Source organism: Ahaetulla prasina, chromosome 2, assembly GCF_028640845.1.
Source record: "Ahaetulla prasina isolate Xishuangbanna chromosome 2, ASM2864084v1, whole genome shotgun sequence".
NCBI classification, from domain to species: Eukaryota; Metazoa; Chordata; class Lepidosauria; order Squamata; family Colubridae; genus Ahaetulla; species Ahaetulla prasina.
Window position 1 is genome coordinate 275,754,682 of NC_080540.1, and position 12,290 is coordinate 275,766,971.

Below are 12,290 nucleotides of genomic sequence, written 5' to 3' on the forward strand. Positions count from 1 at the left end.
GAAGACCATCTGACGACCCTATCCAGGAGAGCTTTTTATCAGGTTTCCCTGATTCACCAGTTGCGCCCCTTCCTTGATCGGGATGCCTTTTGCACGGTCACTCATGCTCTTGTTACCTCTCGCTTGGATTACTGCAATGCTCTCTACATGGGGCTTCCCTTGAAGAGCACCCGGAGGCTCCAGTTGGTTCAGAATGCAGCTGCGCGGGTGATAGAGGGAGCCGCTCGTGGCTCCCATGTGACACCACTCCTGCGCAGGCTGCACTGGCTACCTGTGGTCTTCCGGGTGCACTTCAAGGTGTTGATTACTACCTTTAAAGCGCTCCATGGCTTAGGGCCGGGTTACTTACGGGGCCGCCTACTGCCACCGCCTGCCTCTCACCGACCCGTGCGCTCTCACAGAGAGGGACTCCTCAGGATGCCGTCCACCAAACAATGTCAGCTGGCGGCCCCCAGAAGTAGGGCCTTCTCTGTGGGGGCTCCCACCCTCTGGAACGAGCTTCCCCCAGGACTTCGCCAACTTCCGGACCTTCGAACCTTCCGCCGCGAGCTGAAGACATATTTGTTTATCCGCGCAGGTCTGGCATAGGGTTTTAGATATCGTTTGGTTTTAATTATAGTGGGTTTTATTCTTTTAGTGATATTTTAACTTGGGCCAAATTGAATCAGTTTTTTAAGTCGTATTTTATTCTGTATTTATTTTGTTTGCTGTTTTTTACCTGGCTGTAAACCGCCCTGAGTCCTTCGGGAGTAGGGCGGTATAAAAATTTGATTAATAAATAAATAAATAAAATTAATAAATAAAAAAAAAATAAGCAAAAAATTATAATGAAAGCAAAAGTGACAGCAAAAGAAGCCAATGAAGCTTCATGAGTAAAAACATATACACACACACCGCCTTTCTTTGAAGGTTAGATACACAAACAACTGAAGGGCAGAAAGCAAGAAAGGGCACAGTACATACAGTATAGGAAATAGATATAAGAATAGATCACAAAGGAAGAGTACAGACAGGTAGATCAGAGCAGCAGAGGTGTGTCAGGAAATTCATAATGAAGCTGAGCTCAGGAAAGGCTGCTGAGGGGGAAGAAAAGCCTTTATACATGCCTTTACAGTATATAAGGCAAATGAAAAGAATCAGTATACTAGCAGTCAAATAAACATTGTAAAACATTAGTAACAAAGAAACACAGAGATATTCAACTATTTTCCCCAACACAAGATTATGTTAGTACTGCCAAGAAATTTTGAGCAGAACTAAAGCTTGAAACTGGGACATAGTCAGGGGCTATGTTCAGTGAATTTAAATTCCCATGACCAAATTAATTCCATCGTGGGTTGCTGAAAAAACTACCGTATTTTTTGGTGTATAAGATGCACCGGAGTATAAGATGCACCTTAATTTTGGGGGAGGAAAACAAGAAAAAAAGAATTCTGCCTCTGTCTATCAGCATCAGGATCAGCGGCGTCCTCACTTCCATTTGGATTTTGATAACGGGAGCAGCCTGGGGAAGCGCGGAGGTCGGGACTTGTTTGGCGAAGCAGGTGCTGCGCAGGGGGCAAAAGGGAAGGCGCTGCCACCTAAAAACACTGTTGCCGCGATCTCCGCCGCCTGGAGATCTCCACTGCCTCCCCAGTTCCAAAAATGGGGCGTGCAAAGGCAAAGAAAGAGCATCACATTTTTGGGCGGTTCCAGGCAACAGATTGTGGCAACAGTTTTCGGGTGGCAACGCCTTGCCTTACACCTCCTGCGTAGTACTCAGCAAGCCACCAGTTCTCCAGTGAGGCTGAGGCATCAGTCAGACGGGTTGCTACAGCCGGATCTGCCTAGAGACTGAGTCATAGTTTTTTGACCACGTCCCTTCCTCTTTCCTGTTGGGCCCAATTTCGACTGAGCCGGCCTGAGAGAAACATCTCTAGCAGATCTGGCTTCCAGCCCATTTCTGTTCGATTCTTTCAGAGTCACTGTGAGTTTTTTGACCAAAAAATTTCTTTTTTCTAATCAGGAAACATACCGGTCTACCAGGCTTGCTTCAGTCTAGCAGAGCCATACCGGTTTACTTGCCTTTTTTGGGAGCGCACCGGTCTACCTTCTTTAAAAATAGAGGCACTGGTCTACTAGTCGCCTACAGCGCTGATCAGCTGTAGTGCGGCCCCTTGAAGTACCGCGACAGATGCAAGACTGTTTTCATGAGGACATGCGGCTGTGCAACACACAGAGGCCGACAACCTCCGAAGGGTGGGGGGCGGCAGGTGGTGGGACTACATTTGGTGTATAAGACGCACTCATATTTTCACCCTCTTTTTGGAGATAAAAAGGTGCGTCCTATATACCGAAAAATACGGTAGTTATCCTCTGCCTAATTCCTATGTATTATCTCTGAGAAATTCTGGAGAAGAGATGAAGTGCCTGATGACTGGATATTACCCATTATTTTCCAAAAGAAAAAGATCTAGCAAATTAGAAAAAAGAATTTGATTGTACCTAGGAAAATTCTAAAGCAGACTATAAAGAAATGAATCCATAAAAATCTTCAAAAAAAAAAAAGATAGTAATAACTAGGAGTCAGCATGGACTTCTCAAAAACAAATCTTTTATTGTTAGTTTTATTGTATTAGTAGAATCAGTTAGTGGGGGGGGGAGGAAGGCTTCCCTTTCTTGGATGTTTTTAATTGAAGGCTAAAGATATACTATCTGGGTGCTGGTGCCTGGATTTGATAGTTTAAATGGCACCTTTCAATTTTATAATTCCATGAAAGTAAATAATTTATTTTTGGGTGCCATGTTAATTTAGTCCCAGTTACATTATATGAAATTGGAATTTGCTCTTTACTCACATCTTTATTCTATTATCAAACCTGTAGGCATTTTCAAAGATCTATATTAGCATGGCTCATGTCAGTGCTAATCACAAACTACCAACTTCCTATTTATAACCAAATATTCATATTGGCAAAGAAACCTTGTCCTCTCCTCAAAAAATTGCTAGAAATTACAGGGATGAGTGGGGAAGGAGGAAGAGGTATTAGCCAAATTGGAATGATCACATATACTTTTTCATGTTTTATATCTGAAAAAATTAAATGGATGCTCAAGTCTTGTAAGACCAGGACTGAAGTATTTATTTCATATCAGTTGAAATTTTCAGGCCAAGTGAACTGCATCCTAGGCTACTAAAGGGACTTGCTTATGGTCAGTCCAAACCTTCATGCATTGTCTTTGAGAACTCCTGGAAAAATGGTGAAGTCCCAGATTACTGGGGGACAGCAGCACAGTAGGATTTGGCAAAGCATTCAAAGCAGCATCTTCATCATGTTGCAGTTATTCCATGCAACAAGCAATTTATATACAATTTATATAGCAATTATTCACCAGAAAGTTGGACACCACTATATTGTCTAACTTAGCTTGCAGAATACATGAATCATCTTGGGAACACATCTACCGGTATACTGTAGAGTCAAATGTTAATTCTTCCAGTTTGTAGGTGTTGGAGATCACTCATTTTAAGCAACAATTGTTTGCTTGCTTGCTTAAATTTCTTGTTTATTTTAACAGTAAGTAGTTAGCTGCAAAAAAAAATACATCCTGACATATTTTTCAGACGTTTCAACAAAGCTGCCTGTCCAAATTCCCATGGAAGGAATGATTATACCACGTAATGTACTGCATTTCACCTTTCTTTGGGGGAGGGGGGTGTATAGTCCTCTCTTACTTTCAATTATGCATTCTTGTTTATATCTAGCCCAATCCTCATGTCACCTTTCTAAATGATTTCAGGGTTAGAGTTTCCCGTCATTCAAGTACTTTTCTGTCATATAACATTTCAATGAGAAATGAGAAATATGCTGATCATCTAAAGTGGGAGAGTTACTCAGTTGGACACTGAATTAACCTCCTCCCCCAAAAAATAAATGAAACTCATGTTTCTTTATGCAATAACATCTAAGTAAGTAGAAAATAATTCTGTTGTTCTTCTGGCAAGTTATTAATGGTAGATATTACCTTCCCCTAACAGTTTCTATGGGTTCCCTTGTTAGATTTGAGATAAAATAAATCATTTATATCTTTTCTCAATGTGGCTGCGCAACTGTTGTTCTCCATGGAAACATGTCATAGGACCCTTATACAACTTGTTTCTGACAGCTTTATCCAACCTGCAAGTGCATATGAAAATTCTGATAATGAAAGCCTAAGCCTATAACCTATATCTGAAGACCTCATCAGACCATCTCATTTCATACCTCTCTTTTATTTGACATCACAGCATGATATTTAGAGGGACAGGACTGCTCAATGTGTTTCACGCACTACAATACATGAATGGAACTACAGTCTTTTCTGCAAGAACAAGCAGCCTTTCCCAGTTTTCAGTTAGCTTTCTGCACATTGCCTAATTAAACTAACAGACTAAAAGTGTCATTTGTTCTAAACATATTCTGAGAGAGAACATGAAAGGAAGTCCAAAAAGCTTACGGAAATACAGTATCAATAGGAATAAATTGAAGTACTTTCCTGGAAGAAAGAAAAGGATTCTGGAGCAAGCACTGGAGAAAAAAAACACTAACTCACCATGAACTTGATTGATCTCTGAATTTTGAGAAAGGATTTCATCTGCAAGTTTTTGAGCCGTTGGCAAAACTTCAGTATGGTGCACTGTAATCAAATACTGTACAAATTTTTGCAGTTGGTCTCTGTTCATTTGAAAAAGAGTCTCTGAAATGGGAAGATGCAGTTTGACCTGATCTGGCTTGCGGATCCGGTATAAAGAAAGGGCCACAACATGGGCACAGTAAAATATGTCTTTGTTTCCACAGCTACAGGTCACTGAGGTAATCTTGCAACGATCAAAGCTGATAGCCACATTGCAAACAGTTTCTGGCTCGGATTGCATGGCAGGTTCAGTCACGGTACCGCTCAGGTGGAAACCTGTTCATCAGAAGAAAATAGTCATCTTTAAAAATCAGCAAAATGTGTGTTTGCTATTTTAAGCAAGCAAAGTTTGATAAGCTGAATGCACTTAAATAGAATTCACCATCTTAGACAGCAACTGTGGCCTTTCGCAGCAGCCACTAAAGTCACCTAAAAAACACTTACCGGTATATATAAATAGTTCTACATGAACAAAGTGGTAATTGTGGTAGATGACTACAGAAAAAACATGAAACAGGTATTCATACACCAAAATATTGAATCTGTATTACTTTAGAACCCTCATAATAATGACAACTTCCAGTGCTACTTATTGCAAATGGTAGCTGGAAGCTTCCATCAATGGAATCTAACAACATTTTAGTGCCTTTATTTATTTTTAAACCCAATGCTGTGGGTCACACATGAAAAATGTCAAAACAATAGGGATGGAAATTATTCAGGAAACTATGCTTTTCTTCTCAGCTGTTAGTGTACTATCACAAAGTCTGCATTAAGGCTATACTCTAGAGAAAGTTATATGGATTTTCAAATCCCAGTGAGTGTATTCATTTGATGCCCACAGATCTAGAATAAATAAAACAGACTTCTATATACAACTTTTTAAAGTTAAGTTGCTATGTGACATCCTAGTACTTCTACTCTATGAATCTTTTACAGTTTACTATCACATATTCTCTTTTAACAGGCTTTTAGATCCACTTATTCTGTTAATCTTGCTGCTCTTTCTCAAACTAAAAGCTTGACCACCCAGCGGAGTCATCACAACAGCTGTTGTGGAACTGCTTCAAGAAATAAACTAGTTTCATGCAGAGAATAAGTTTGTTGGAATAGTATTGTTTTAGCCCATTGTTCTATTTGTTGTTAGTTGCGAAGTCGTGTCCGACCCATCGCGACCCCATGGACAACATTCCTCCAGGCCTTCCTGTCCTCTACCATCCTCTGGAGTCCATTTAAGCTGATCCTGACTGCTTCAGTGACTCCATCCAGCCACCTCGTTCTCTGTCGTCCCCTTCTTCTTTTGCCCTCAATCTTTCCCAGCATTAGGCTCTTCTCCAGTGAGTCCTTCTTTCTCATTAGGTGGCCCAAGTATTTGAGTTTCATCTTCAGGATCTGGCCTTCTAAAGAGCAGTCAGGGTTGATCTCCTCTCGGACTGACTTGTTTGTTCGCCTTGCAGTCCAAGGGACTCGCAGGAGTCTTCTCCAGCACCAGAGTTCAAAGGCCTCAATTCTTTGGCGCTCAGCCTTCCTTATGGTCCAACCTTCACAGCCATACATTGCATACACAGCCATACATTGTTCTATAATGGACATCAATTCTTACATAGGCAGTCCTCAAGTAACTATGGTAATTGGGACTGGGAATATCTGTCACTAAGTAATGTGGTTGTAAAGACCAACATCACACAACCATGCTGACCTAAACAATGGTAGTTCCAGTTGCCCTGTGTGGCTGTTAGGCACAACATCTCATGATCATCATTTGAAACTTCCTGCTGGCTTTCCCATGGACTTTGCTTGTTGGTAGTCAGCAGTGAAGGTTGCAAATGATGATAATGTGACCACAGGGTACTGTGATTCTTGTAATTGCAAGCCATTTGCCAAGTGCCTGATTCATGATCACAGGGATGCTGCTACAGCAAGGAACGGTTGTAAGCCTTTTTGTTCACCATAATCATAAGTGGCCGCTGAATGAGAACTACCTGTAGAATGCTTTTATGTGTTACTGTTTGTGTGGGGAGAAAGTGCTCAAATATGTTGGTCTACCTTGTTCTCAGTATGACATATAAATACCCATGATGACCTGACATTGTAAATAAATAAATTAATTAAAATAAAACAAAATAATAAATAATTAGCTTGATAATGACACATGGACTCATTTTTGGAATGAACACAATTCTATAAAATCAATAAGAATCAACCCATTCCCCCAACAGACTTCAACAAAGAATTATTTCTCAAATATAGTACCATACTTAATAAAAGCAAAACTATCTTCCACATGTAAACATGTATAATGTTTTAATATATACCTTTTGAGAATGAGCTAATATTTTTTCAACTGCCGTATTTTTTGGACTATAAGACGTACTTTCCCTCCACCCACCCACCCAAAGTGGGTGGAAATGTCTGTGCATCTTATAGAGCGAATTTTGTGGCAGGGGGAGGGGCTTGGTGCAGTGCCAATCAGCTGATCTAGGCAGCGGGGATTCCTACCGTGCTTCCTATCACCGCCTATCACTGCGGCCTGTTCGCCGTGGCCTGTTCGAATTTTTTTTCTTGTTTTCCTCCTCTAAAGCTAATGTGTGTCTTATAGTCCAGAGCGTCTTATAGTCGAAAAAATATGGTACATGTAATCATTTCTTTTAAAAAACACAATTTTGATATGATATCAGAACTTAGATTTTTTAAACTATATCTCTGAAAAAAAAATACTCATGTGATAATCATGAAATACTCATGGGGGAAAAAATCTATATATGACCAGTTCCTCTCAGTGAATGTAAAGACTTCAATTCATAGGCACACATACACAAAGAAACACACAATTCCATCTCTTTCAGCTCCTCATGAACTTTTATGCTTGATTAGATTTGGGGTAGAGCAAGAGTGAGTGAGAAGGCAAGGAAAATCAGTAAAGATTACTTGCATTTTTACAGAGGGGAGATTTGTCAGAAAATTCATGCCATCTCCACTGGTCACAATGTTTGAGGTGATTAACAAAATACAATTAGTATTTTTCACTTCCACCATAGTGACATTCCACTGCTTGAATGAAAACATAAATGGAAGCATATAGAAGATCTCAAGATGTTCTCAGGAATACAGTGGCTTCCCAGCAGCTTCAATAATTACTTTAAGGAAAAGAAATGCTGAGGACCATAAGGAAAAACCAAATTTGTCATAAATAATGCAGGTAATCTTTTAGTTCTGACAATTACTTTCTTTTTTTACTTTAGAATAATCTATTATTTACTGTAATCTCCTCTAACAAATATTACATTTCCAGTCGAGACAACAGCAAAGTTTTGCCAAAACCCACAGCAGGAAATGGCACAAGAAAGAAAAGAAACAAAGTATGTACTATCCTACCTCAACTTCAAGATCCAGACTGACCTAGATGACTCCTTGACATATGATGACTGGGAAACTCTGGGAGATGAAGTCTATATCTTAAAATTGCTGAGGTTGAGAAATTATCATAGGGCAGTGATGGCTAACCTTTTTGCTGTCGTGTGCCAAAAGTGGGGGGAGTGCAGGGAGGGTTGCACATGCACATGCTCACACCCATAATTCAATGCCCCGCCCACCCCCACCCCCGCACAGGCACGCATGACCCCCCCCCGGTGCTCCCCCTGCTTTTGGCACGTGATGGCAAAAAGGCTACCAGTGGGCCTAGTGGGCCCATTTTTTGCCCTCCCCAGACTCCAGAGGCTTTCTTGGAGCCTGAGGAAAGTGAAAACAGCTTTCCCCCCCACACACCCCCTAGAGGCCCTCCAGAGGCCAGAAACAACTCATTTCCTGACTTCCAGTGGGACCGGAAGGCCCGTTTTTCATTCTCTTCAGGCAGGCTCCAGAGGCTTTCTTGGAGCCTGAGGAGGGTGAAAACGGCCTTCCCCAACCACTCTGGAGCCCACCCCCCGCCCCCCGAGGCCGGAAATGCCAATTTCCCGATTTCTGGTGGGTCCGGAAAGCCCGAATATTAGCTGGCCGTGCACGCATGCATGCTGGAGCTGAGCTAGGGTAACACTCGTGTGCCCACAGATATGGCTCCGCGTGCCACAGGTTTGCCATCACAGTCATAGGGTATTCCCTTCTATGCTTGAGATTGATCTGGGGGAAAAATTGCTTCCAAAGTATATGTTTTGCCACAAATCTTACTACCTCATTTGAACAGTATGTATTTTGAAAAAAACAAGGCAAACACATATTCTTTTCCAGCAATCCCAAAGAGAGCAGGTAATGTTTTTGGACTAGATCTCTTTTTTTAAAGCATACCATGGATACACTCACCAAATGGCTACCAAGAAAGACTTGCCTACTCATAAAATGACTGTGTGGTAGGCATTCCCAGTCATAAAATACTAATTTGCTATAAATTAGCATTTGCCACCCTCATACAAAAAAGAAGAGCAAGGTGGATGGAGCTTCTATATCCAGAAGGGCTCTATAATATATTTTAAAGTTAATTAAGAAACATATTTTGCTCTACCTGCTATGTCTTTGGCCTCATGGACCAAAGTAATCCCAGTTAACTCTTTCAAACTATAGTTCTGAAAGTTTCCTTTTAAAATTGGCCTTTAATTAATAGTTGTAAAAAAGAGAGAGACAGATTTCCCCTTCAAGGGTTTTCCAATATGATCACAATTATTCCCTTCACGCATATCCTGTTCAAGCTGTGATCCATTTTAGCAAGATACTAACAGTCTTCTGTAGATAGCAAATCTGAACAATTTATATTACCTTACCCCTCAAGCAATATTAGGGGCAAAACCGGAGAGGAACGATCAGCCACCTCAATAAATGAATCATATACATAATAGACATATCAAAGGCACTCAGATCTTTTTTTCCCCTTAAATTCACATTCAAAGTGTATCCCTTTTACTTCTTCCTGTATCCGGAATAATCAAGGTCTATTTCCCTCTTTTTTTTTTTTAGTATTTTTAGATTACATATGCTTTTTCCTTAAAAAAAATAATTATTATTCTCAAATAGTACCTCATCTAGGCAATAAGAGATGGAGATAAGGAATTTCATATGTGGGAGCATTTGATGTTTTTCACATCCAGTACAGTCATGCTGTAAAATTAAACATTTGCTAGTTCCATGAAAACTAGGCCACAGTATGCCAGCATGGTACCCACTGCTTTTCATTGTTACCTGCATCATGTAAATGAAGGAAACAATTATGTGTACAATATAGGATTTATTTGTATCCCACCTTTCCTCGGTAGTCTACAGGGAGTAATCTACTAATTTTATTTCTACAACAATCTTGTAAATGGATTAGGACCAGCAAAAGTAACCTATCCTAAATTATACACTGAATTCCATGGTCTCATAAGAATTTGAATTTGACTCTTTAGGGACTTCATGCAACACTTTAATCCCTACACTACATTTCTTGTATGTGTCAGAGTGACAGAGGAAAAATATCACCTGTACGCATGAAAGGTATATGCCAAACGTTTTGTCTCTGACAATGCCTCTCTCCAACAGCTATTTTGTAATTTTATTAACATGCTACTGTAAATGAGCTCATGTGCCTCAAAACCTTACGGAACCCAACAAACCCAAAGCAGAGTTTTGGATTTAAGTTACAACAGACCCTTATCCATTTTTCCTGTTTATGGAGTAGTCAAAGCCTGTCTTTACCGATAAGAATTGTGGAAACCATCAAGAGCCTCAAACATTTCCTTTGTTTGTTTAGTTCTGTCCAGGGTCACCATTTGGTTACATACTTTAAACACATGTCTGTAAAACTATATTACTCTTTAAAAATGGGGAGGGGGTGTTTTCAGGGAAATGTTTATTTGAAACTACAAATGTGTCACTTGTTTTCTCCTCCCAATAAATGAATCAGTCTCTCCCAAAAATCTAATACTCAGTTATTTTCTCTTATTAGATAACACTGCTTGAAAAATAGAGGGTTTCGGGTTGTTGTTAGGTGTGTTTTTTGTTTGTTTGTTTTTTTTGGGGGGGGGGGAGAGACATATGGACATTGATTAGTTATGACAGTGACATTAGACCTGGGGTCGGCAACCTTAAACATTCAAAGAGCCACAAAGGTCCTAACTGAAGCCCCCTGTTCAATTCTAGAGCCAATCGGAAGTCCCGTTCCCCCCACCATAGAGTCTCCTCCTAGCACGGCATCCTTTTCCCTCCACTTGTTCTAACCAAAAGCCCTATCAACTGTGGAGCCGATTGGCAACAGGGAGCCGCAGCAGACGGATAAAAGAACCACATGTGGCTCCAGAGCCGCGGATTGCTGACCCCTGCACTAGACAGTTGCTTTGTAACCTAGTCAGTGAATGAGATGACTGAAAAGTGTAAATTCCACCAGAAATGCCTTCCTTGCAAGAAGAGACATTTAGAAACTGCCTGCCGGTATGTTTTATTGCAATGTGAACAAACGTCTGCTTGTCCTTTGGAGTAATTTGAATTTAATACAGTGTAACAGATGAGCTATCTGCTTTATAAACTAGTTCCAACCTTCCTGCCCCCCACCCCTCAAACATTCTTGGATATGCTTCCATTAAGAGCATATCTCAGCACATCCTGCTGGTTCTTATAGCCAAAATGCCCCCCACTTTTCATCTCTCTCCAGTCTCTTGTGGACCATACAGCATACATTAGCTATTCATTATGTGTGAGGGAGTCACAGATAAAGGTGCACCCTGCTGCGAAAGACTGCTATTTTACATGTCAATTTTAGAATGAAAGCATCTGCTACCTTACTAAGATGTATATTTAAAGCCACCACATATAATACACTGTTCATTGCTTGTTTATTCAGATATTATGAACATCTAAGTGGCATTACTCAAAATGATCCCCTCTGCGTCTTCCCTTTCCCATTACTCCTTGCAATCTGCTCCCCACACCCCAAAACGGCTTACTTGTCAGTTTTGTTTCAAGATGGTGTCCAGTATATATGAGCACTATAGATCAAAATTAAAACTTTCTGCCTTGCGATTTGAATAGGGTCTCAAATAATAAGAAAGTAACACTCAGAACAAAAGCAGCATTGCAAACAGAGTCTAAAAATATTACTCATATCTAATTCAAAAATGTACTATACAAACACATTCCTTTCCCAATGCCAGACCTGGAAAATTACTAAGTTCATTTGAGAAGCTTCTACCACACCCCCTTGAAGTCTGTAAAGCATCTACTCTTAGATATATATGTATATATATTTAGGCACTGACTGAAGACCAACGTTTTCACCTGGAACTGGTTTGGTTTTCCTTCCTTCTTCTTGATTGAATCCCCATACAGTATGCCTAATGTGAGAAGTAAACAAAATAAGAATCACAGACTCTAGACAGACAGATAGCAAATGAGTTAAATTGTATTGGGCAGGAATTAAGGGGGGAAAAGGCAGATATCATCCAATTACAACTGACTGAACTAACCACAAAAAGCTACACAAAAAACCATTTTAAAGCTTTCTAAATGAAATTTCAAGCCACTATAACTTTCTCAGCTTTACTAGTGATCCCTTTCTATATTATGAAATGGAGAAATCTTGTGCTGTAATCAACCATATTAAAGCATCCCAAACCCTAAGATAATTATTTATATTTGTATAGTGGTAAAGCATTTAGCTGCACAATGTCTTCATGGAC

The 12,290-nt window shown here is 40.2% G+C and overlaps 1 protein-coding gene across 2 annotated transcripts in view; it reads right to left on the minus strand.

The window, feature by feature from the left end:
• Positions 1-12,290, minus strand: part of ZSWIM6 (zinc finger SWIM-type containing 6) — a 120,478-nt gene that overhangs the window by 69,347 nt on the left and 38,841 nt on the right. The window contains exons 1-2 of one of the 2 annotated variants that reach the window (XM_058170042.1): positions 11,890-11,945; positions 4,573-4,929 (exon numbers count right to left, since the gene is read on the minus strand). In XM_058170042.1, coding sequence (XP_058026025.1) covers positions 4,573-4,894 — 322 coding nt within the window. In that variant the 5' untranslated portion in view covers positions 4,895-4,929; positions 11,890-11,945. Of the gene's footprint in view, positions 1-4,572; positions 4,930-11,889; positions 11,946-12,290 lie in introns of those variants that run through there. The other variant, XM_058170041.1, reaches the window with a different exon arrangement.